General features: G+C 41.8%; 2 protein-coding genes across 5 annotated transcripts; both read right to left on the reverse strand.

Annotated features, from left to right (window-relative positions):
- Positions 1 to 8,341: 8,341 nt before the first annotated feature.
- Positions 8,342 to 15,934, reverse strand: rhcgb (Rh family, C glycoprotein b). Its single transcript, XM_076733876.1, has 11 exons — positions 15,593 to 15,934; positions 13,240 to 13,432; positions 12,829 to 12,979; positions 12,415 to 12,562; positions 12,145 to 12,311; positions 11,826 to 11,963; positions 11,432 to 11,568; positions 11,112 to 11,236; positions 10,877 to 10,950; positions 10,193 to 10,260; positions 8,342 to 9,522 (listed from the first exon to the last, which is right to left on the reverse strand). The coding sequence occupies exons 1-11, from the start codon at positions 15,813 to 15,815 to the stop codon at positions 9,489 to 9,491; spliced, it is 1,458 nt and encodes a 485-aa protein (XP_076589991.1). The 5' UTR covers positions 15,816 to 15,934; the 3' UTR covers positions 8,342 to 9,488.
- Positions 15,935 to 20,080: 4,146 nt separating this feature from the next.
- Positions 20,081 to 22,240, reverse strand: gdpgp1 (GDP-D-glucose phosphorylase 1). 4 transcript variants are annotated; one of them, XM_076733360.1, is made up of 3 exons: positions 22,091 to 22,206; positions 21,523 to 21,629; positions 20,100 to 21,435 (listed from the first exon to the last, which is right to left on the reverse strand). In XM_076733360.1, exon 3 carries the CDS (start codon positions 21,425 to 21,427, stop codon positions 20,342 to 20,344), a length of 1,086 nt encoding a protein of 361 aa, XP_076589475.1. In that variant the 5' UTR covers positions 21,428 to 21,435; positions 21,523 to 21,629; positions 22,091 to 22,206; the 3' UTR covers positions 20,100 to 20,341. The 4 variants fall into 4 exon arrangements, with proteins under 4 accessions (XP_076589476.1, XP_076589474.1, XP_076589475.1 ...); XM_076733361.1 differs by having other exon boundaries at positions 20,081 to 21,591; positions 22,091 to 22,240; XM_076733359.1 differs by having other exon boundaries at positions 20,081 to 21,629; positions 22,091 to 22,230.
- Between the last annotated feature and the right edge of the window lie 1,118 nt (positions 22,241 to 23,358).

Genomic DNA, 23,358 nt, shown 5'->3' on the forward strand with positions numbered 1-23,358 from the left:
GGAGCAACACGAGAGAAAGAGAGAGAGAAGCAGGGACCTCAGAGCTCAAGTGGAGGAATCCAAACATTTTGGAGGGAAAGTCGCTAAAAGCTGTTCATGCCTTTGCAGCCACTCAGTGAGCCTATGTGTGTATGATCCTTTAGCATAAGAATGGACATGGGGCCTGTGAACTCCTCTGACACTGACCTTCTCCCAGGATGTGAATAGTATCACTCAAGGGCTGCCGGCAGCCTTTCAGCCGGACCTGAGGCTTGCCCTCGCCTAAACTCCCAATCAGGCTGATTTAATGTGTCCTACAAGTCCTTCCTCACCACCCACCCCACTGCTGCTGCTTCAGCGGAGTGGCTCTGCAGCCGCTCACTGGAGGTACACACACTCCAGCCCTGCCTCTGGGCCCCTGCACTTTGGCAAGTTAGAGGAGCTGGTTTGAAACAACAGGGGGCCCTTTCTCCTTCCATAGAGTCTGGGTCTCTTTCTAATCAATCGGTTCCTCCCCTCAGGAGCTGACGCTTAATGCAGGCTTCTGTGGCTTTCTCAAATGATTAAAGCGTGGAGGTTGGAAATATGTAAGAAATCATATCTAACATGTGAAAGGATCCAGCAGAATGCATCGTTTTGTGTTCTCACATGATACAGGCAAATTGTTTACATTTATTTTCAATGCACTAAGTTGTTTTGGAGTTTATATGCAGCTTTGAGACCCATAAGGAATTCTCTGTAGAAATACAGGAGCGTATAGTGCTGAAGGGACAGCGCCAACTGATCCTGGAACAGAAGAAAAATCTCTCTCTCTCTCTCTCTCTCTCTCTCTCTCTCTCTCTCTCTCTCACACACACACACACACACACACACACACACACACACACACACACACACACCATCATCTCGAAATGAACACGTCACGGCATTACACGTCATTCCCGAGCTTAAAACCTCACATAAAATCACCACAAAAGGCTCAAAGTGAATTAAGGTCTGCTGTAAAAACGCTTTCATTCAGTAAAATAATACCGTGTCAGCTTCAGTGGTGCTCTGGTTTGAGGTTTCAGCCATATGACTGAATAATATACAAACTGAACACTGTTAAAGCATCTCAATGGGCGCACAGCAAGCAAATCAATTATCCTTAAACGGTTAAAATGACGCACATTCTATATTTCAGTGATCAAATGGATTTCTGTTCCCTTTTGAGGAGGAAAAATGACTCAAACTAATCACAAAATATACTCAATTTTTTGTCGATGTAAGAAGTTGTTTTAGATGACTGGATGGTAATTTACACCTTTGTTTAAATTGTGACTTTACATCAGTGTTAGCAGCCAAAGTGTCTCCTTTGATTGGTGCGTAATCGCATCCGCGCGGCGCGCACCGCCTCTCGCAGCAGCTCGCTCCCGGCCTGTGACACAGTCACACAGTTCATGGACAAACGGGCACAGCCAACCAGTGCAAGCGCTCACAGTCCTCTATTACATGCCGCGTGGCACTAACGGACTCTCTGCTGGGCTTTAAAATGTGAATTCAAAATAAAGAGACACCGATAAATAGGATTTTCTAAAGTTTTCATTTTGGGGGGCCACACCATGCAGAGAAGGGCTACAAACGGGTTGTAAATAATAATAATAATGATAATAATAATAATGATGAAAAATAATGTGAAACTCAGTTTAGAATGTGTGACCAATCACTGGTGGATAAAAGGTACAGTAACGTTTATGTTCAACAGGCCTATATGTGCGTGAAAATATAGTTTTTTTCTCCCCAAATAACCGAGCAGCGGGACGCCTTCAGCCTGCAGCGCTTCGATTTTCGTTAGAACAGTTTGGAGAAAAAAAGAAAAGATTTTTCTGTCATTATTTACCACATTGTCTGAGTTGGTTTTCGTAACGCGCTCGAACGAAAGTGGTCATAAATCAGATGCAGCCTTGTAAAGTGCAGGACAATGCCAATGGCAATTTGACAGCACAGGAAATCAGCTGTAACATAAAGGACAGCGGTCAGTCAATTGATTCTCACATAGGTACAAAAAACAAACAAACAAACAAAAAACATACAAACAAATAAACAAAAAACCGTTTGAGATTCAAATGAAAGAAACAAATATACTACCTTATTTATCATTTTATTACTTTCAACAATACTTGACTTTTTGTGCGTATTGCTTTATTTCCTCGATTTTTCATTTACAGATAACTCAATACAAACATCTACATTCATAATGTCGTCTAGACTTTTTAAGGAGACAAAGGGATAAAATCAGGTGGAATCAGTTGATAATCTGCAGGTTGAGGGTTTTGGTGCTGCACAGACAAAGACACTCTCCATCTGAAGCACTGAAGCCTTTTACTCGTGTGTTCTGTGTCCAGTGCACACCTGCTGAGTGTGTGAGTGGAGAGAGGAAGCTTTATGTGTGGGTGACTCTTTAATGGGCTTTCTGTCACATCACTGTCCATACCTACTGCATATCTGGGCACAGCATTCAGTGTGAGATCAACCCTCTGTCCTGTCCTGTCCTGCATGCGTGCTGCCCTTCACTCCACAGAATCTGGTTTACATCCACAGAGTCTTTAGAAACATCACATAAATCGGCTTATTAGAATGTAAAATGTCCTCCAAAGGAAATAACTGGTTTACAAATTTACATCAGAGCAGGGGGGAAAAGATCGAGGGTGAACTCAAAGAAGCAATCTAAGCATATTAGTTTTGATAAAGAAAACGGAAATGCATGTCTGTTTCAAAAAGAAAAGGGAGGGAATAAACAGAGTGATGGCACGGTAAAGAGGGACGAGCCCATGTTGAGGCGCACTGTGCACTGTGCGCATGCTCACATGAGGCGCGGACAGGCTCCTCAGAGCTTCATACTGTGAGGGTTGGCGTTTTTCAAAAAGCCACGTGAGGATGCGGCCGTTCGCTTCTCCCACCAATCTGCCGTGACATGCTGGGTGCTCGGCTGTGATTGGCTGAAGGCGCCGCGGATCAGCAGTCAAAGGTGAAAGGTAAACGGGAGCATGGCTGCTGGGAAATGGTGCTTCCTGCGGCTGAGAGCTGCTTCTCTTTATGAATAAAATGCGATCACAGATGTGCATTGGGAAGCACTGTTTAAACAGGAAAAAACCTGTATTGGGACTGCAATTTTATTTTACTTTAAAGCCATTTTCTGTGGAACAAGGTGGAGAGAAGCAATAAATGCAATAAAATCTGGCCATTTGTTTTTATGGTCTTCATATCTTGTCACAGTGATTTCTAACGGTCTCCCTGAGGTCTTTGGGTCCATCTCTGCAGGAATTCAAAGCCACATTCCAACAGGCTGATTTTAGGGTGATTTACCATTCAGCATTCATATGGACACAGGGGACTTGAACCGTGTCTGATGTGTGGCTGCTGTGTTAGCCTTTGACCCCAGACTGTCTGGAGGGCCACGGTGACAGAGAGTCAAGGTCAAGGGGAAGGGGGATGGGGATGGGGCGTGGGGAGCATCTGACGGGTGCAAGGGCTCCCTGTCTGGGAGTGCAGAACCCAGACAGTCCCAGACATCTATCTGAGGGGAGACGGTCGTCCTACCCTGTCTGTTCCCACTCACCTCCGTGGCCCTGGAGGGGGAAACAGGGGCTGCTGATGTCTAGAGTAGCGGCGGGGTAATGGTTCCCAGGCTGGAGGAAGAGAGGAGCAAATTTGAATATCCCTAATCCTTCAGATAAACACAAACCCACAGCCCTAAACTCCTCTTTTAATTTACAATCTGATCTCTGTCTCAGTATCTGTACGTCTGCCGTGAGGCTCTTCTTTTTTACTTAAACCAGGACGAACTATAACCACAGCTGTTCATTTTTGTTTATTAATGTAATTATTATTAGCCAATATCTTACTATTGATCTCTGCAGTATATTTACCCACATTTAACATATTTACACATACATTATTTTACCTTACTGTGTGTATATATAAATTCACTGTATAGTTATTCACAATTTTTATTCTCAATATTCACTTGTGCAAATCCAAAACACATCGATGCAAGACAATAAACAGGATATACTGGACTTGCACTAACCATGTACAGCATATTGCAAGGCTCTATAACTGCCTAAATTTATCACTGGAGTATCGTTCTAGTTTCCTTTTTAATTCATATTTCAATTTCTATCCATTTATCAAGTGATGTCCATTTAAGATTTCCAAATATCCAACATAATGTGTAATCTGCTAAATTGTATTTGGAAAATATTCTACAATTTTTAAGATTTAAGATTCAGATTTATTGGAGGGACACTGGGTTCGAAAGGAGGGCTTGTGATCCCTTACAAAAAAACGTTAAAACCTTAATACAGATTTTGGAAAGATTTCTTTCTTTACCACATTAATCACATCACAACCCCTCAGATTTATCATGTGACCCTTTAGAGGGGCCCTGTCACCACGTTGAAACCCACCGAACTAAACAACCAAACTGTACCAGATTGTCACCACCAGCTACTGCTCATGCACTGATGCATCAGTATCAGGAATATAATAAGACTGAACTGCTGAAATTCTGTCTGTACTTTTACTTAAAGATCCCCTGCACACACCAATCACCAGATTAAAAACTCTTACGATTACATCAAAAATGAAATAAAATGAAAATAAAAAAAGTGTCATTTCAAAAGTTTAAATGCTGAATTCAACTGCTTCACTGTAGAGTCTCAGTGGCTTCACGCTTCCACAGCACACCTGTGTTAGTTGTATACTGGACCGCGATTGGCTTTCAGACTAGTCATGATGTCACAAGATCCTGCTCGCACCTACATGAGATTTAAGGTGAGCATGGACAAACTGAAGCAGCTGAATGTGAAAAGCAACAATAAGAAAAACGTGTTTTTGGACTGTAGGGGTGCTTTCAGAGGGGCTTTGAATGCAGTATGTTGAGCTGTACCGGTGCTTTTACGTAATTAAAGCATCTGAGTACTTCTTGCACCACTGGCAGCCACGACACCCACATAGCAGAGTGTTACAGGGTGATTTAACTTCTACTTGAAGCAGCTCCCTCTACAGGTAATAAACGGTGCCACTTTCACAATAGCAGAAACCCACGAGGCTACATGGCCCCAACCCCCATGTTCACTTTGCCAACCAACATAACCTGCCACAGACACATGCACGCACTTATCCACACACACAAACACACACACACACACACACACACACACGGTCACAGATATAAGGCCCCCCAGACCTCCCGGGTGATCTGCAGTGGAGCGTGTAGCCACCTGTCAATCACCAGATCTTGGTCGCCTTAAGAGAGACATTTCGTCTGGGACAACGGCAGCCCGTCCCTCCCCATACATTCTGCCTCCCCTAGCAACCATCGCCGGATGACTGAGGGGCTTTGTCCCCTCACAACGGGAGTCCACCATTGAACCCAGAAGCCCGTAGCAACCAGAATTAGAGGGTGCCAGAAAAGGGGTCTTTTCTGTGAAACGGGGTGAAAGCTCCGTTCTTGTCCCTACGTCTGGGATTCATATCAGGGGCCTGAATGGCGTCCCCTCCTCCTTTTAAATGCTGGTGTAACGGAGCGTATGAAGGGGCTAGTGGTGAGCGGATAGGATCATGGTTAATCTGCTGTTCCTCTCCACTGTGGTCCGATAGGGACACTTAAGCAGCCTCTGTTGACAGTCAGTGGTGTGGGGAGGCCTGTGGATACCTGGGGCGGGCAGAGCGGGGAGGTTCATCAGCAGGTTGCAAACAGAGGAGATGGGCAGTGGTGGAAGAGGCAGCGCTCAAAAAATATAGAAATACTGCAACACAAGCAAAAGTCCTGAAATCAAGGCCTAAAGTACTGCTTCTACTTCTTCTTCTATGTTATCAAATGTAGTGTGCATAAAGTGCAATATTTCCCTCTGAAATGTAGCACAGTAACTATCAAGTGCAGTGCTTGTGTAAATGTGCTAATCTACTTTCCACCACAGTGGGACACAGAATAAATGTGAAGAAAAAGTATGTGCTACACAAATTTATATGAATTTTTTTCTGAACTTTTCTCTAATCTTTGCTGTTATGATCTAATCGATCATTTTATGTCTTTGGACGTCGAGCAAGTATTAAAATAAAGCGATCTGAGATGTTTAGATGGGAATCAGTCTCATACAACTCATAGATATCCAGATTGTGACGAGGGGCCCACCTGGACACCTCCTCTGGTCACTAGCCGAAAAAGTTGGGAGGCCATACGCTGTGTTTTAGGAGACTATCATTGTTTTTAATGTAAAACTTTCACCACGATTACTTTCCAGTGCTGTGTGATGAGGATGGGGCTGATGGTGGGAAATTATGGCACTCAATAAATTCCCGGATTGGTCATCAAAAAACACCAGTCCAGATCTAAATGGTCAGAGAGGTTTTGGAAGTCAGATGCACCTGCTGAGAAGTAACCTTTCAGGGACTCTGAAGCTGCAGAGAGAGAAAAGAGTAAGGACTTGAATAGTTTATGAACAGCTCTATGGACTTGTGGTTGCTTTCAATAGAAGCCTTTACTGCTCTCTTTATAAGGGAGTGAACATGGATCCCTGAATGCCCCTCTAACTGCTGTAAATCCTCGTAACTGTAAAGTGAATTCACTGGAGTTTTACTGCAGTGACTGACACGCATCCGTAAAATGCAAGATTAAAACAATTAGGTGAATGTACTGGCATGCAACACAATCACAATTAGACATATTAGGTTGTTTTCTTAGAATAATGGTGAAAAGTAAGGAAACGAAAACGCGACCTCCCACGTTGTCCTTAGTCCTGCAGTGTTCTGGACATTTTACATCACCATGTATAGGAGATTACAAACTAATCTCAACCTACAAACAACATCGCTGGCATGCAGAGAAAACATGCTTTTCCTGGTATGTTCTTTATCATTAATGAGCGTCTCTACAGCCCCCCGTATGGGTGTATGTTTTGTGCAGCTCCCATTCTAAGCCCTGGTCCTGCACCCTCTTTCCCACCCTCTCCTCCCCTCGACCTGTCAATCACAGATCATGATTGAGCCCGGATGGCAGGCAGTCAGTCATCGGCAATGAAAGTGAGGCCTCGTTCTCTGTCTGTCCCTCCCCCATTTTTCATGCCCCCTTGCCTCCCGAAGTTTTTCCACCTCACCTTCTATGTGGCCTCTCGGTCCCCCGCCCCCCAACATCTCCTCCCCTGCTGTCCCTGTACAGTTTGTGTTTTCCCCTGTGGAAGTCACATCTGTGGTCAGCATCTGTCCAAAGGAGGGTAAACTTCTTCAAACATGGCTGTCAGGATGCCATAAGGCCTGACTCCCTCAACCTCAGAGGGGAAGGCCTGCTATCATTAATAAATAAGTCTGATTTAGTTTTAACAGGCCTCTGCATTTGCCCTTTAAGTGGCTGATGAATAAACATGAGCAGAGCTGGGGCGGGAACTGCATGGGGGTAGGATGAGAAGAGGCCCGGTTTGTGTGTGTGTGTGTGTGTGTGTGTGTGTGTATTGGGGGGTGGGGGGTATTGAGGGCAATGGGGGAGCCTTTCTTCCCAGCAGGGCTGCATCTCGTTTAATTGGAGCACTTGTGGCACCATTACCTCCTTTACTCAAACACGTTACTGATGACAAAAGAAAACAGCACTAAGCCTGCCTTTGTTAGCGAGGAGACTGGACGAGGAGATGGATTCCTCACAGCTCCACATGTGTGGGAATCATCCGCATTCCCACCGTGAGCTGCTGCTGCTGCTGCTGCTGCCGCCGCCGCCGCCGCCGCCTCCGGCCGCTGAAATGCCGCAGCCAGGTGGACAGAAGGCAGAGCACACATGGAAATTACAGCCGTCATCAGAAAATGATGGACAGAAGGGCTGTTTGCCGGATGCAAAAATAAACTGCGTAGTGAAATTACAGGTTTTTTTTAGTATCTATAGGCAAACCAGATATCGTCTTCTATTTATTGATTCTTTCACAAATCTACTCCTGTGCAGGAAACAGCACCAGTATTTAGTGCAGGAACTCACAGGAATTCTCTCCATCAGTCAGTCTCATATGATTGACTCCAGCATATGTGTGCAGCCCTGTTAGTGACCTTGCCCTTTTGCCACCCTTTGACCTGAGGACATGATGATGAGGCTTGTTTTTGGTCACTGCAGTGTCCCGAGAGAGCAATAAGGGTGTGACCTTCACCCTCAGCCTGACCCCACTTGAGAGGAAACAAAATAAGGGAAACACATTACTTCTAAGGCTCGTTATTGTTAAATAAGCCCTCATTTAAGTATTTAAATGTACTTAGATACTAACAAAAAAAAAAGAAAAAAGAAAACACCTTAATTTGTTGAATTCAAAAAAGTGGGCACAACATATATGCAATTACGACACTTAATTAATAATTCTTTATTAATTTTCAAAATTACATTTCCATTAAAAAACATTTTAAAACAGCATGACATGAATATTCTGCTGTGCACAGTGTGTAAAGGTACAAATATCAGCTTTTGACAAAATCATTCATTTTCAAATCAGTAACGTGGATAAAAAAAACCCACTTTAAGCCTCTTCATTTAACTTTTAAAACCAGTATGGAAATATTCAGTAACTGGTTTGTAGTAGACTGGAACCAGGTTGTGAGTTTATATCAGTATTTATCATCACAGTTGATATAGAATACGTATTCATAGGAGAAGTTATAATTGTTGACAAATACTACACATTTAAACTTATAAAATATCTGTTTTTGTGCTTACAGCTACATTATAGTATCTTATAAACCATTAATAAAGTGTTTATATACTGTTCATAAATGTTATGTGGGGGGGGGGGTCAGTAACATGTTACCAGATCCCTTATGTCACAACATAACATCATTCAAAACAAACATAACTGCTCTTAAAATCTATAATCAATAACAGGATGCATAACTCTCAGTCTGTAAGTTATCCATGAAGACACACAAAATCATCTGCGTGCATCTAATGTATGTTCATCTCAACTGAGAAAACATTTAATCAGGAAAACGACGTGAAAGCTCCAGCAGAAAATCCTCATAGGGCAACTCAAGTAGCTGCAAAGCGAACATAATACAAACTATGGTTTTCAATATTTGTCTCACAGTCACGTCAAGTAAATTTTAAGAGAAAAATTTTGCAGTAAATTCATCTGTCTTCTCAACGTTAAAACGAGGCAATTCACTTCACTGTTACCAAGATAATGTCACTCATTTGATAGAATATTTAGTATAAATATTTGATTGAATAGTGGGCAGTTTAAACTGAAAATAAATATCTTGGAAAACAGAGAAGATCTTTTTCCACCAGCAGATTTTCCCCTTCAAACAAAGAAAAAGCTTTAAAGATTAAATTTCAGGCTAAACACCCAATTAAGAGACACAAATCCACTGTGTGAAGAATTGATCAGGTTTCGATCGGTGTGGAATGATCGTATGAAATGAATATTTCTGTCCAGCAGGAGAGCAAGAGGATCAAACAAGCCATGTGTGGTAAAGAGATCCATCAGGATCGAGGCCTAGTGTCAGTTCTGCTCCATGGTGAAATTTGACTCCACTCTGGAAAAAAACAGCATTGCACAATTCATGAGAAACACTTCACAGCTGCATCTTAAACCATACATGGAATTAACATCAGCTCAAATTTAAAGTACTGTGTTGTGTCAAGGATTTGATGAATGTGCTTTCTGTTAGGGCCTGCATTAAAAAAAAAACCCACATTTTTATTTATTGAGATTTGGTCTGTTGATGTTTTGTTCAAACAGTATCATTTTCACTTGTACAGTAAATATGACTTCTGTTGCACAACTTCAAGGTCACTTTGAAGTGATGCACGTGTGGAGCTGTGCTGTGACAAACCCCTATCAACAAACAGCACAGGTGAGTGTCACCTGGAAGCACAGAGCACAGCGTTTCACACTGAGCCCACGCCGAGCGATGGGGACGGCGCTGGCCTCTGTGGCAGTGCTGCCATGCTGTCTACAGCCCCATCCTGATCATGTGTTCATACTGTATTCAACACCATGAACAGATGTTCCCAACAAAGAGCAGGAAATACCACGAGCCCCGTGTAGTCTCGGCACATTTGGATCTGCTGCCACCAAGAGGACACTGAATGCAACACATTTCAACGCAACAAAGACGCTGCCTGCATGGTTTGTTTGGTGTGAGAAGAGCATATCTGCATGACCCGGAACACTGCTGTCAGATAAACTAAGAGGACACTTACATGTCTTTGTTGTGCATGTGGTTGTTGTACTGAAGGATTGGTGGGATGCTCTCTTCATCCTCAGGTAGCTGTGGACAATTCAGGGAGGGAAAAGTAACCACATGATGAACCAGCAACCAATCATATGAAGGTACACGCAATGTTTGATGTCATAAAAAGGGAAATTATGAACTCTGTCTTTGTAAATAGAAAAGGACAGTAGCCTGTTCACTAACATACACAATGAGTGGAAAAACAGCCTCAGGGTGAGAAACACAAAGCAGTGAAATGTTAAAAAATGCGTAACACACTAAAAGCACATCCAGCCTGTCTATATGAGTCTGTTTCCATATTTATATACACATACAATAGTTTGAGCATCTGTTACGATGCAGCACGGCTGGACTTGGTCCTGATTGGCTCTTCACAGTAAAGAAACTGATTTCAGTTCAGAGTGGACCAGATGAATTTAAAAACCATGAGGTGAGGTTACGTCTCCAAACTATCTTCAGTAAATTGCATTTTAACTGAAGTGCAAATGTCAAACATTACCAAAACATGTGAAATCATCAATACAGATGTAATCTGGGAGATATGTGGTGTTTGTTCTGTGAGCTGAACGACTGACTGAACTGTGATTTGATTTTGACATCCCTGTTTCAAACTGTAAAATCCTCCTCGTGGCTGTAACGAATCGTCTCTCACCTCCCAGTAGGGCTCATCGTCAAAACAGTTGTCATCTGCAGCGTCTCCCCAGATGGGTAACCTTAAGATACAACCTGAGAAGAATACGAATAAAGTCATTATCCCAAAACATGCAGACCACCATCTACTGTGTGTTAGCACACCCACCTTATTCAAACACAGTTATTTACATACATCCTGTGTGTTTTCAGTGTTACGGTTAAACTGAAGGGTGGTTGCAGTAGTTATTCCTTACCCACAATGATGCCTCCACCCACGCCAAAGCAGATGGCCACACAGAGGCCTGCAGCCTGATGACCACCCTGCCGTGTGGGCACCATGTTTTTGAAGGAGCCCTCAAAATCAAAGGTGTTAATCAGCCTTTAATACAAAGAAAGGGGGATGTCACATTATTGTTTCAGAACAGAAGACCATTGTTGGCCACAAGAATACAATAGTACCGCTTTCTTTTTCTGATCCCTTACTGTTTGATCATCTTATCCATTTCATTAAGAAAGTGAAATCTACCACGACCTCTGGCTGCTGGCTTCCCCTCTGTGAGCGAGGACCACTCACCCTTCGGTGCCATAAACGGACTCTGATGCAGCTGCGGCAGTAATGGCTCCCACGATGCCACCTATGACTCCTGGCATGGCATGCAGGTTATGGATTCCACATGTGTCTTGGATCTTCAGGTGCTTCTCCATGAATGGCTGAGAACACACCAGTTAATAAACAATCTTAACAGCTTAGCTTGGAAAAAAACACCTTCTGTACTAAAGGTGGTATATCTAGTTGACTCTAACCCAACAAAAAGTTTGAATTAAACAGCAAATAAGAAATTATATAAAAGAGTGTTTTGTATTTTAATCATTGGTGCATTTCTGCAGCCAATCGCCTGGAATGACTAATGAATGCTTTCAAAAAGTGAACTGAAGCTTATCTCATAATAGCCAGAGAAGCAGCGTACTGTGAGGTAGATGTATCCCAGTGTAGAGACGATACCACAGCAGAATCCCACAATCAGAGACCCATAGGGCATCAGCATGAACTCTGCTGCAGTTCCCACTGCAACGCCTCCGGCAAGAGTGGAGTTCTGGATGTGGACCTGAGAGACGTGCGGAAAAAAAAATGTATCTGTTAGTTGTGGAAGAAACTTTATATCAGCTTGACTTGTCTTTACTGAGTGATGATATTTGAGAAAATACTTTCGAATTGACAAATACACACTCCCATTATCATACATACTATTTTAATATATGATGACAGTGTTTGTGACAGGTTGTTACCATGTCTAGTTTTCCATGTTTCTGGAAGAGGCTCGAGATGGCCACAGTAGTGAGCACAGTTGAGGCCAAAGCCAGGTAGGTGTTGATGGCTGCTCTGTGCTGCCCGTCCCCGTGGTCCGTGATGGCCGAGTTGAAGCTGGGCCAGAACATCCACAGGAAGAGGGTTCCTAAGCAGAAATCAGTGCAGACCTTAAAATCCATAGCACCTCCAGAACAATGGGACGTTTTATGAAAGTAAAAAAAATCATTAGGTAATCAAATCACACCCACCAATCATAGCAAAGACATCTGAGTGGTACACAGAGCCCTGCAGACGACTGCTCTGGTCCAGGTTTGGCCGATAGAGCATCCACGAGATGGAGAGACCGTAATAACCTCCAAATGTGTGGATCACCATAGAGCCTCCAGCATCTCTGGCCTTCAGGTAGGAAAATATTAGCATTAGTTGTACTTTATTGCAGGAGGGGTTACTGGTCCTGGAGCTGATGACAGGGATTGAGCAAGGCAAGAATGAGACAAAACAATGCACCCATCTACCACGAACACACAAATCTAAACTGGTGAAGCTGGTGTGTGTGAGTTGTGCTAACATCATCGGCTACACCATGACAGGACCTCTCCTGTTTCATTCAATGCAACTGTATTTAAAGAATGATACCAAAAACAAAGAAAGTATTAACTTACATGTATGAGATCCAGGATAATATATTCCTCCACAGCAAACAATGTGATCCCAAACAGAGTCAGAACCATCAGCTGGACCGGGCTGACTTTACCAAGCACTGCTCCATAGGCAATTAAGCAGCCCGCCACACAGAAGTCAGCATTGATCAGGCTGAGGGGGGGGGGGGGGACAAACATGTGGGCAAACATGGCAAAACGACAAAATTTAACATCTGTACTTGTCAAATATCAGACAATATTTATTTTGGCTTGGTGATAAAACCACTTGCTTTAGATGCTCACAGCTGCGTCCTTTCATATATTATTATTGAGCCATGGGATTCTATTGGTGGTTGAATACTTCCATCAAAATTAAATAGAATCAGAAGCAGAGATCCTTTTAAGTCATTGAAAATAAAACTGATTTATTACTTTTCAACTCCGATTTTGATCTTTCCATCAGTGTAGTCCAGCGAGTGGAACCAGCCTTGCATCAGCAGCGCCCATTGAAGGCCAAAGGCTGCGATGAGGAAGTTGAAGCCCACTGCACCAAAGCTGTACCGCTTAAGAAATGTCATCAGAAAGCCAAATCCAACAAAGATCATCACGTGGACATCCTGGAAACCTACAGGATGAAGAGGGGAGAGGTGAGCAGGATGATAGGAACTGGCCCAGTCGGGGCAGCATGGTGGCTCAGTGATCACCATTACTAATGTCCCTCATTGCAGTGTGGCTCCTTCTGTTACGATAGACCTCTTGTGAGAATGAATACCAATCATGCTGATGAAGAAAAAAAATTACTATATGAGAGCAGTAAATGAGGGAAGAGAAGGTGAGATTGAAAGGTCTCTCAACTGGGGATTGCTTACACCATGGAGGTCCACATCCAAACATAAAGGAGGTGATGCATCATCAGAGAACGAAGGAAGGAAACAAGAATTCTGCAAAATTAGGTATCAAGGTGAATAATGTCTGTCAGTGTTCACGAATTGTGTTGTTCCTCTGTCTCACTGAGATGTTCACTTTACCATACGATCTATATACATTCTTGGCTTATCACGGCTCTGTGGAATATGATTTCATTTGATAACTGCATCCAATCATATATATTGTATTAATATATATGACTATATATATTATAACTTATCATTGTTTATATAATTATGAGTGCTAAATAAATAATGATGCATACTGAATGAACTGATATGCCAGCGTACATGGAGAGTTTGCTTACAGTGCAAGGGCACATCAGGACTTATTAGATAAGAAGGGGAATTCAGGTGAAGATGGCTGAGAGGCACGTAGTATTTACTGTTGCTTGCTGATTAGAGGGTGATATGTTATGATGACACAGAACTATATTAATGTATGCAGACAGGTAGCATTCTCTGTGGCTTACAGGAACCAAAAATATCTACCAAACAACATTTGGACATGGAAAATCAATGACAGAGGACAGAGTTTTTTAATTCTTTAGTTTTTGTCATTGTGCATAGTACATCTACATAATTGAAGTATACAGACAGAAAGATGTATGTATAATAATGTACAAATCAAATACTAGAAGGAAAAAATTAAAGGTGAAAAAAAAATAAATGTGATGCCTCATTGATAACGACAGTATTCTCATCTGCTGAAGAAGTTCATGAGACAAAACAAAGAAAACAAAAGTGAGCATTTGCTGAGAGTTACTCAGTCAGGCTGCTGTTTCCAAGGTCAATGATGAACCCTCATGCTCCAATATGATAATAATAAACATAATAAACACAAATGCACACGCACACAAAACAGAGTGGAAACAAAGAGACAAGTCTATTGTTGGAAATGAAAATGTTTGAATCATTTCGGGAACAGGTGGCTCTTCTCTGTGAGACAGTAAATATCTGCTGGGACCAGCAAACAACAAGATACCAGCATAAACCAGCCGGTATCATTTACAACTAAACACTGTGACGCCCGACACACCTCAGGGCACAATAGGTTCCCACTGCCATGGGAAACATTATAGCTGGCATGGAAGAATTTGTGAGGACCAGCCCAAATTCTACATCCCATCAGACATTTTAACAGCCAATCAAACACAAAAGGCTTCAGACATCGCAGGCTAACAGTGGGCGTCACACTGGAAAAGAAGGTCCTGTGACTTTTGGATGAGGTCCAAAATGTTCGGTCCTTCACAGCAAACAGTGTCTGAACATACATTTATCATCTGACATCCAACACCAGATCTGATGGCTTCATGATAGTCTGATACTGCCCCCTTGGGTTGCTGGGGATGTGCACAGTACAACCACACCCATCCAAGACACACATGCACACCACAAGTTGCAGGCAAGCTTTGTACTGTGTATATGACCAAAATAAATATGTCTTTATCCATACACAGAGCACTGACATGTCCGCTTCAGTTAAACTGGAAAGAAAATCCTGAGGGGAGTCAAACCCCAGAGGAAGTGTGCACCTGAGGGGGGTGAGATCCTTGTCAGCAACGCAGGAATAATCTCATCAACACAGTCTAAGAGCCATCACCAACAAAGTAAAAATATATTTTACTGCAATGAAAACACACAATTTAAAGCCAAATATGGATAAAGTGACAAAGGAAAAAAGAATAAATGAGCAGAGAATTGGATATAAAGCATAAAGATATACTTAGTTTATAGTGTTTTTATAGTTTATAACAAGTGTGTAAAGATTTAAGGGTTGCTAAGTTAACAAATTAACCAAATAAAAGCGATGACTGACATATTATATATTGAGAAAGGCGGAAAATGAAGTCACTTACTTGGATATCTGAAGTAGAAGTCGTTCTCAATGTCACTTGATATATTTTTGGCTTTCCTGTGCTCTATCCAGTGTGGATCCGATTCTTCATTGTAACGAATAAAAACCCCAAACAAGATGATCATGGCTGTTTGCCACACAAAGCAAACTGCTGGAAGACTGAGACGGACATTAGTATTCTTTGTACGGTCACACAATTCCCTGAAGCTTTGAACGCAGCCCATCGTTTTTGGTTAGTTTTGATCTCTTTTTTAGTTTTTTTTTCCCTTCTTTTTTAAAGGTGTAAGAAGTGTTAAACCGCTGAATTATTATAAGTGAGCTGTCTTCTGCAAAAGACATTTAAAGGCCATGAGCATCCTGTGCACGAGTGAAGATGAGCATAGATGGGTGTTTGCTTTAACATGAGGACCCTCCCACAGTCACTCCCTCCACTACTGCACATGGACTAGACACACTTTTCTGTTAACTCCATCACTTGATTCATCGTGCTTTATATTAATTCAACACATTTTTATGAACACTTTGTGTGGACAATATGATCCAAATTATCACACAATGTAAAAATGCTAACGCACAACATAGAGTTTCACTGAAGTTTTGTGGTGAAGGACAAATAACAGACGTCATGTCTTGATTTTAAACAGGAGAAAGATATTTACTAGGACATCACAGATTGTGTCAGCTATACTAGTCTGGTTAGGTCATTCTGGGTTGTAATGCAGCTAACAACTGGATTAAGAAGCATGTTTCAAGTTTTCTTGAACCTCCGTCCTTAACACAAACACTGTTTGCGTGTCAGAAAGAGATGTTTTTGTACATGTGAAGTTTGTCCTTTAGCTAAATATACAGACAGGCTTCTGCCGGTCAGAGGGTGGGGACACTCTCATCTCCTCTGTACAGGGCTGATGCTGTGAAGCATTAACTGTAAATAATGAGTATCCATGCTGGGCCCCATTAGAAAGATGCACAACAGGTTTAAGTGAGTCAACCATTACAGCCTGAGGGTTCAAGGTTGAGACAAGACTCCAATTTTTTTTTTCCTTTCACTTAAGTCAAGCTTCTCTCTGTGCTGTTGTACAGAAATATTGTAAAATAATCAATTTCCTTGGATATTTAAACCTTTTCTTGAGTTTAAGTGCTCAAAGAAGAGAGAGCATTTGTGTAAAATAAAAAATTGAAACACAGACTGGACTAATTTAAACTGTGCAGTTCAGTAAAATATGAAAATACAGTCTCTTGTAAAAATGTACATTATGGTGGGAAGTCAAGAGTGCTGTTGTAAACGGCAACTCATCACATTCTGCATCATGGACAACAGATTTCAGTATCTATGTGATTCAGCAGGTTAAGATGCTGAACATGATAAAATCATGCAAACCACATGAAACCACAGATAGAGGCTTCATGTGGGAGTGTGTAGTCATCTTTAAAGGAATACTTCAACATTTTGATAAGGACTCTTCAGACTCATGTCACTTTCATGTCTGTACAATCACTATGTCAATAGAACCAGTCGCTGGTTAGCTTAGCTTAGCATTAAGACCGGAAACATGGAAACACCAGCATTGCAAAAGCTCACAAAATAATACGCTACATCTCATTTGTTCAATCCATACAACAGTGGTGGAAGAAGTACTCAGATATTTTACTGAAGTAAAAGTAGCAATACTACAGTGTAAAGTAAAAGTACTCATTCTGTCCATTATGGCTCCATCATTATGCCATTTCAGAAAAGAAAAGCGTTATATCACTGCATTATAATTAGTGAGCAAAGCAAAGCTGGAGCTACTTTCAACTTCTCTGTATACTGGGTAGCTTAAGCCATAGTAGTACACCATGATTTATTGGTTTCTTTGCATACATCCTTTATTACACTACTTAACAAATTCTTTGTATGTGCACACATACAATGGCTAATAAAGCTGTAGTTAAGTAAAAAGTGCAGTTGTGCTGGACTATTTCTTGGCCAGGAGCCCTTGCCAGGCAAGCAGTGGATGCCAGCTGTTTCCAGTTTTAATGCTAAGCTAAGGAAACTGGCAGCTGTGAGCGTGGAATCAATCTTATCATCTGACTGTCAGAAAGAAAGCAAATAAGTGTATTTGCCAAAATGTCAAACTATTCCTTTCACAATAACAACTTGAACGCAAGTGATGTTTCTGTGTGAATAATATCTCTGTTCAGATACACACACAGACACACACACTGGCTTCTCTGCAGTTCCTGCCTGACTGATCACAACTCTCACTTTCAACAGTTTGTCAGTCTTAAAAACGGGGATGTACCCGCCACACTACACTGTCTCAGTCCATTGTGCATTACGTAACACTGACTGGAAAATGGTGAATGTACACACACGAAATGCCAAATGTAAATAGTAAAGATGATCCAGGCGTACCTGCCCTGCTCTTGTTTGTTGTGTTGGCAAGGTCAAATACACGACGTCAGAAAATACTGCAGCAGCTCCTAAATGTCATGCACGTTTCCAACATATCCTCTGGTGGGAGTGTGATGACAAGTGGACAAAACAGCCTTAAACCAGCCGTGTTAAACATGTACCTTAAACACTCCAGTTATTGTGTTGAATACTGTTAATCAAGACAAATAAACTCATTATTGCATATACACTATATAGACAATTCTGATATGCAACTCAAATGTAATTATCTTATTTACCTTTGCTCCACCAAAATAAATGTGATGTGCATCAGTCTGAACTTTAATACCCAGAAATCATGTCATGAGACATCAGTAAACCTCATGTGCTGCCTCACACATAAAAAAAAGTTCAAATATTTAATGTCAGTGAATAATCCCATTTCAACCCTTTAAACCGCTTGTCTTAAGCTTATCCAGGCAGAAAATGAAGAACTACAAGCTGTCTACAAAATATTTCAACTGTTCAAAGTCAGCATTATCGAGACATAAATTGCACAAACCACCAAGTTACATACAGTCCTACAGACAGTTTTTACTGTTGTTGCTGCACATTTTGTAAACTTGTTGTAAACTGTATGTGTTTCTGTGCTCTGCTGGTCAAATCTCCTTTACACAGCGCTGCATCAAAAATCAGTGCAATTAACAAACAGTTAGCACAGTTTGGTTAAATCATTATCTCACTAGGAAAAACTGGCAGGTCAGCAGCTAAACATACATATCAAAGCACTGATTGTGTGCCACAACGAGGAGCCTCATTAAAAACGCGAGTGAGCAGGTACCTGTGTTCATTGATCTTACTGCTTGGCTTAATGCTGCTGCCTTGGTGATGTAATTCTGGCAGATGATGTGCTCTGCAGGGATGAGTAGAGTCGATCCCTCCTTGATCTGAGGATCACTGTCAGGCTTTTTCACTGGAGGGCCAAGTGCTATTTCTCCACTGTCCCCACCCGAATGGGTATTGTGCCAATCACAGGCCCACTTTTCTAACCTTCAGGCCCCCACCCCTGACACACAAATGTCTTGTACACAATTTGAATGTTTACAAGTGCTTATGAATAGTAAAGAAACATGGTGATGACACTGACACATCCCGACAGGAACAAACAGTGTATCTGCACAGTGTTTATACAGTGAGTGAAGTCTGAACAGGCTGGATTCGTAGGCCTTTTTCACAGCAGTCATTTTGACTTGTTACAGCAGGAAATAACAGCATTCATTCAATTTATTATTAACGCCTGGGCCTTTTCTACTGTGACATGTCAAAATGATTTCCCATGAAAGACATCTATTGTAGCTCATAGTGCACCAGTCAGGTGATTTCAATTATTGGAGCCGATTAAACCTCGACTATGCAGGATGTAGGACTATGTGGGCGTGTACAGACTGCTTGCTTGGCAGCAGCTCACACTTAATAAGTCGGAGAGTGAAAAATTGTGCGCTGGGCAGCAAATATGGAGTGCTTTTGGACTCTAGAACACATACCATGAATCTTCTTTTCTTCTTTAGCTCCCAGGCTCAATCTCACACACACACTGTTGTCAGCATCATCAGTGATTTGCAGTTTACACAACTCCTCTGTTGAAAGACTCCACTCTTGCGCCTGTTTCCTGTTGCTACAAGAGAATAGCCTGAAGACAACATATTTCAAGTTTTTAATACCTCATGCTATTCCTTGTGTATTGTCAGATGTCCACCATCAACAGAACTAACGTTGCCTTGGAAAGAAGTACCCCCATTTTCCTTTTGCTACTTTATCAATAAACACTGCATTATAGGCCTTTCTCATAACAGATAATCTGACTTGCTCTGAGAGGGAAAGCACAGGTGTAAGAACTAACACAAACAATGGCTCTGTTCTATTTCCTTCACTGTCAGCGAGCCAGCATGAACAGCCAAAGCCCTTAAGGTGGAGCACAGAGTTGGAATGCAGCCACATCTACAGTTATTAATCATGCTGGTGCTTCTCCTGCTTTGACAAGTCAAAAAGACCTTTCACAAACACACAACTAAGCTGGAACTCACAAAATAAACACAAAAACAACAGCATGTTTTTAGATGAAATGATTCTGGCATTTTATTTGAAACCAGTTTTAATACAACACATCCATTAGTCCAATAAATATATTCTCGTTGATAAACATATTGCGATTCTTGAGCACATCCAATGTTATATTTAGGCCAGATGGAGGGAAGGGCATTCAGCCCAGCTCACAAAGTATAATTCAGTGTGAAGAGACTCTCCTTATTTTCTAAACTGATGTCACTGATAATAAAGAATGTGTAGCTTCAATTTAGCTTTGACGTTGGTACTTTATCAATCCACCAAATGACGAGTGAGCTGCTGTTCCAACGTGTGGAACTCTGCATCAGGCAGAAGGTACCTCTGGATGATGTCCATTACATCTTTCTCAGTAGTGAGGTCATAGTCCTTCTTGTTCTTAAATGGTAAATGTCCAGCCAGCTCACAAAGAGCGACATTGAAGGCAGACTCCCCCTTGGCGCCGAAACATGATTTTCTGGGCCACACCGCAATGCGAATGCCTTTTCTTAAACCTCGGTCCTCTCTGCTCTGTGTGTGATCACAGGGTGGGCATCCTCTAGTCAAGAACAGGTTGTGGGCAATATTAGCATCCACGAGGAAGTCTGTGACTTGACAGATGGCTCTGGCAACTTTCTCCACCCACTCTGATTCAGTGTAAAATAAAAAGCCTCCAGGAAAGTCCAGCAAGCGATAAAACCCCTTTTCAGGAACCAGTGGCTTGACCGGCGCAGATTCTATCTTGAGCTCCTGGTCCAGGTAGTACCCGTGCAGGTGTAAGTGATTGACAGACGCAAATGCTCCAAGACTATTGAACCCCACACGGAAGCCAGGATCGGAGCTCAGGAGCACGGATTCAATGCCGGCCTGGACAGCGAACCCCGTCAGGATCTGTGGGAAACATCGTGAAGGATCTGGAACAAAGAGACAATGTCCAAACTCCAAAGGGCTGACATTGACCAGCACAACAATCCTGCAGGGTTGATGCAACTGTTCCCTTTCATTCCCTCCCTCTGTGTCCTTTATCATATCAAATATGATTTCTTCTGGATTGATTTTGTTAAAGTTAAACTGCTCTGCACTGAACTCCTGCTGGATGCTCAATATCTCCTGAGGCTTTCTTCTCTCGGTTCCTCTTTGAATGTTCAGCTGGGCTACGTAGCCATGCGGGCCCGGCAGGATGCGTGTTTGTAAGTCACCCAGATGGTAGCGAAAGAGCCCCCTGCCCATCCTGTCTGTCCAGCCCCCTTGGATAGTTGTGTCAAACTTTGCTAATGTTGACCCCATCCCGAGATCATTTCCACTGGTCCTACGCACATCTGTGACAAAGTCCTGGTTGCTATACACAAACTGGAGTGCCATGGTTGGATCTGCTGGTGAACAGTGAGGCATGAGATGTGACAGTAGGGTTCACGATGAGAGGACAGTTAGGAAGGTGCATTCATTCATGATCTTACAACACAGGGTTGTATGAACAAACGCTATTTATGGGAGTCATCATGTCATCGCTGTCAGGTGTCGTCCTGCTGAACCATCAGACAGAAAGTTCAGTTACACATGGAGCCTGTGAACATTAAGGCAGCAAATAATGATTATCAATTAGTCTGTCCATTATTTTATTGATTGGTTAAAAAAAAAAAAAAAAAAAATGCTCATCACAATTTCCCAAAGCCCAGGTTGACATATTCAAAATGAACAATGCCCTAAAATCCAATAATAGTAATGTTTCCTATCATAGAAGACAACAAAACCAGACAATATCCCTGTTTTCGAAGCCGAAGGAAACGTTAAATTAAATGTATGATTTCAGGTGTACAGACAGAGGCAGCAGCAACACGAAATGAACCACCTTCACACACACAAAGCGTGTGACAGAAACTCAAAGGCAAGTCTACAACGTACACAAAAAGCAGTCCAGACACATCGACACAAACATACAGAAATGACAGGGTTTTTTGCACTCACGCTTGTTCCACTGGTTATTTGACACAATGACGGGTTGATTTGTTTTCACAGTGAACTCACCTTTTTATCTGGACTCTATTTCACGGTGTCAAATTCAGCGTCTGGAAAAAAAAAACTGCAGATTAATCGCCTTTTAAAAGGCACGACTAACTACAGTTACCACCACTCGCCGGCTTGCTACGCGACCTTACTTCCTCGTTACACGTGTTCTTCTTCGTCAGTATTTATTACCGTATTTCCGGTTTAATTTTTCAAAATAAATACACCTATATAATAATTTATTTGCATAATCTCGGGGACACCTCATTAAAAATTGTAACTGTAATTTCATTTCCATTCTGTTTTATTTATGCATTTATCTGCCTCTTGATATTTTGGTAGTGGTAGCAGTTGTAGAGATAGCAGGCTTAATACTTAATATGTGCTCTATTATAACCCAACCAACCCCAAAAGGACATACACACAAGGATGTTCAGATGACAAATTGTAAATCCATGTGGTAAAACCCCTTGTAACTAGAATGGCACGTATGCAATATTTGACTGAGCAACTTTCCCGTTTTTCCCAGCTGACCCATGTTGGCTCAACTAACTTTGAAAGAATGAGCAGCTGGCCAATCAGGCATCATGGTTATTTCAGTCCCTGCATGTTTTGGAGATAAAGCAAGCAGTGATTGGCAGAACTGTGTATGTCTACCACAGAGTTTGGAGCTCACCACGGTCGATGCATCTTAACTAAGATATTAATATATATAAGGACAAGTAAGAGAAATCATGGAAGCGAGCAACAATGAAGTAAGTAGAGTTGTGTTTGGAAATGTGATACTTAACAATAATATCTTTAAAGTTATCAAAATATAATACAAAAGTTAAAACATATTTTTCCTTCTTGTGTTTTTTGCTAGAATAAAATGGTTTAAATCTTATGGGAACTTAAAAAATGAGCAAGATAAGAGTTTTTAAGATATGAGTTTTATCTGTTTGGTAGAGCAGATGGCAGCCTGGTCTGCCATGCCTGTAGTTATTTTAAACACCATCGAGAGTTTCTATTACCAACACATCACACTCACTAAGACAGCCAACATGTTAGCTTGTCTAAAAAAGCAAAGTTAATTTAGTCATAATCGTATTATACTTGAATATGTATGGAATTTGTTGTTGTTGTTGTTGTCGTCATGAAGGTGCAGTCTTCTTCCAAACCACCTGACAACACAACACTCTCAGATAAAAAGGGAAAAAAGAAACATATTGCCATCATTGTATTTGCTTGATTTTTACTTCATTATCTCTGACAGTTTTGTGCCATTCTCTTCTCTAGGTGGGACAAAA

The sequence above is a fragment of the Chaetodon auriga genome, chromosome 6 (assembly GCF_051107435.1).
Source record: "Chaetodon auriga isolate fChaAug3 chromosome 6, fChaAug3.hap1, whole genome shotgun sequence".
In the NCBI taxonomy this organism is placed as follows: Eukaryota; Metazoa; Chordata; class Actinopteri; order Chaetodontiformes; family Chaetodontidae; genus Chaetodon; species Chaetodon auriga.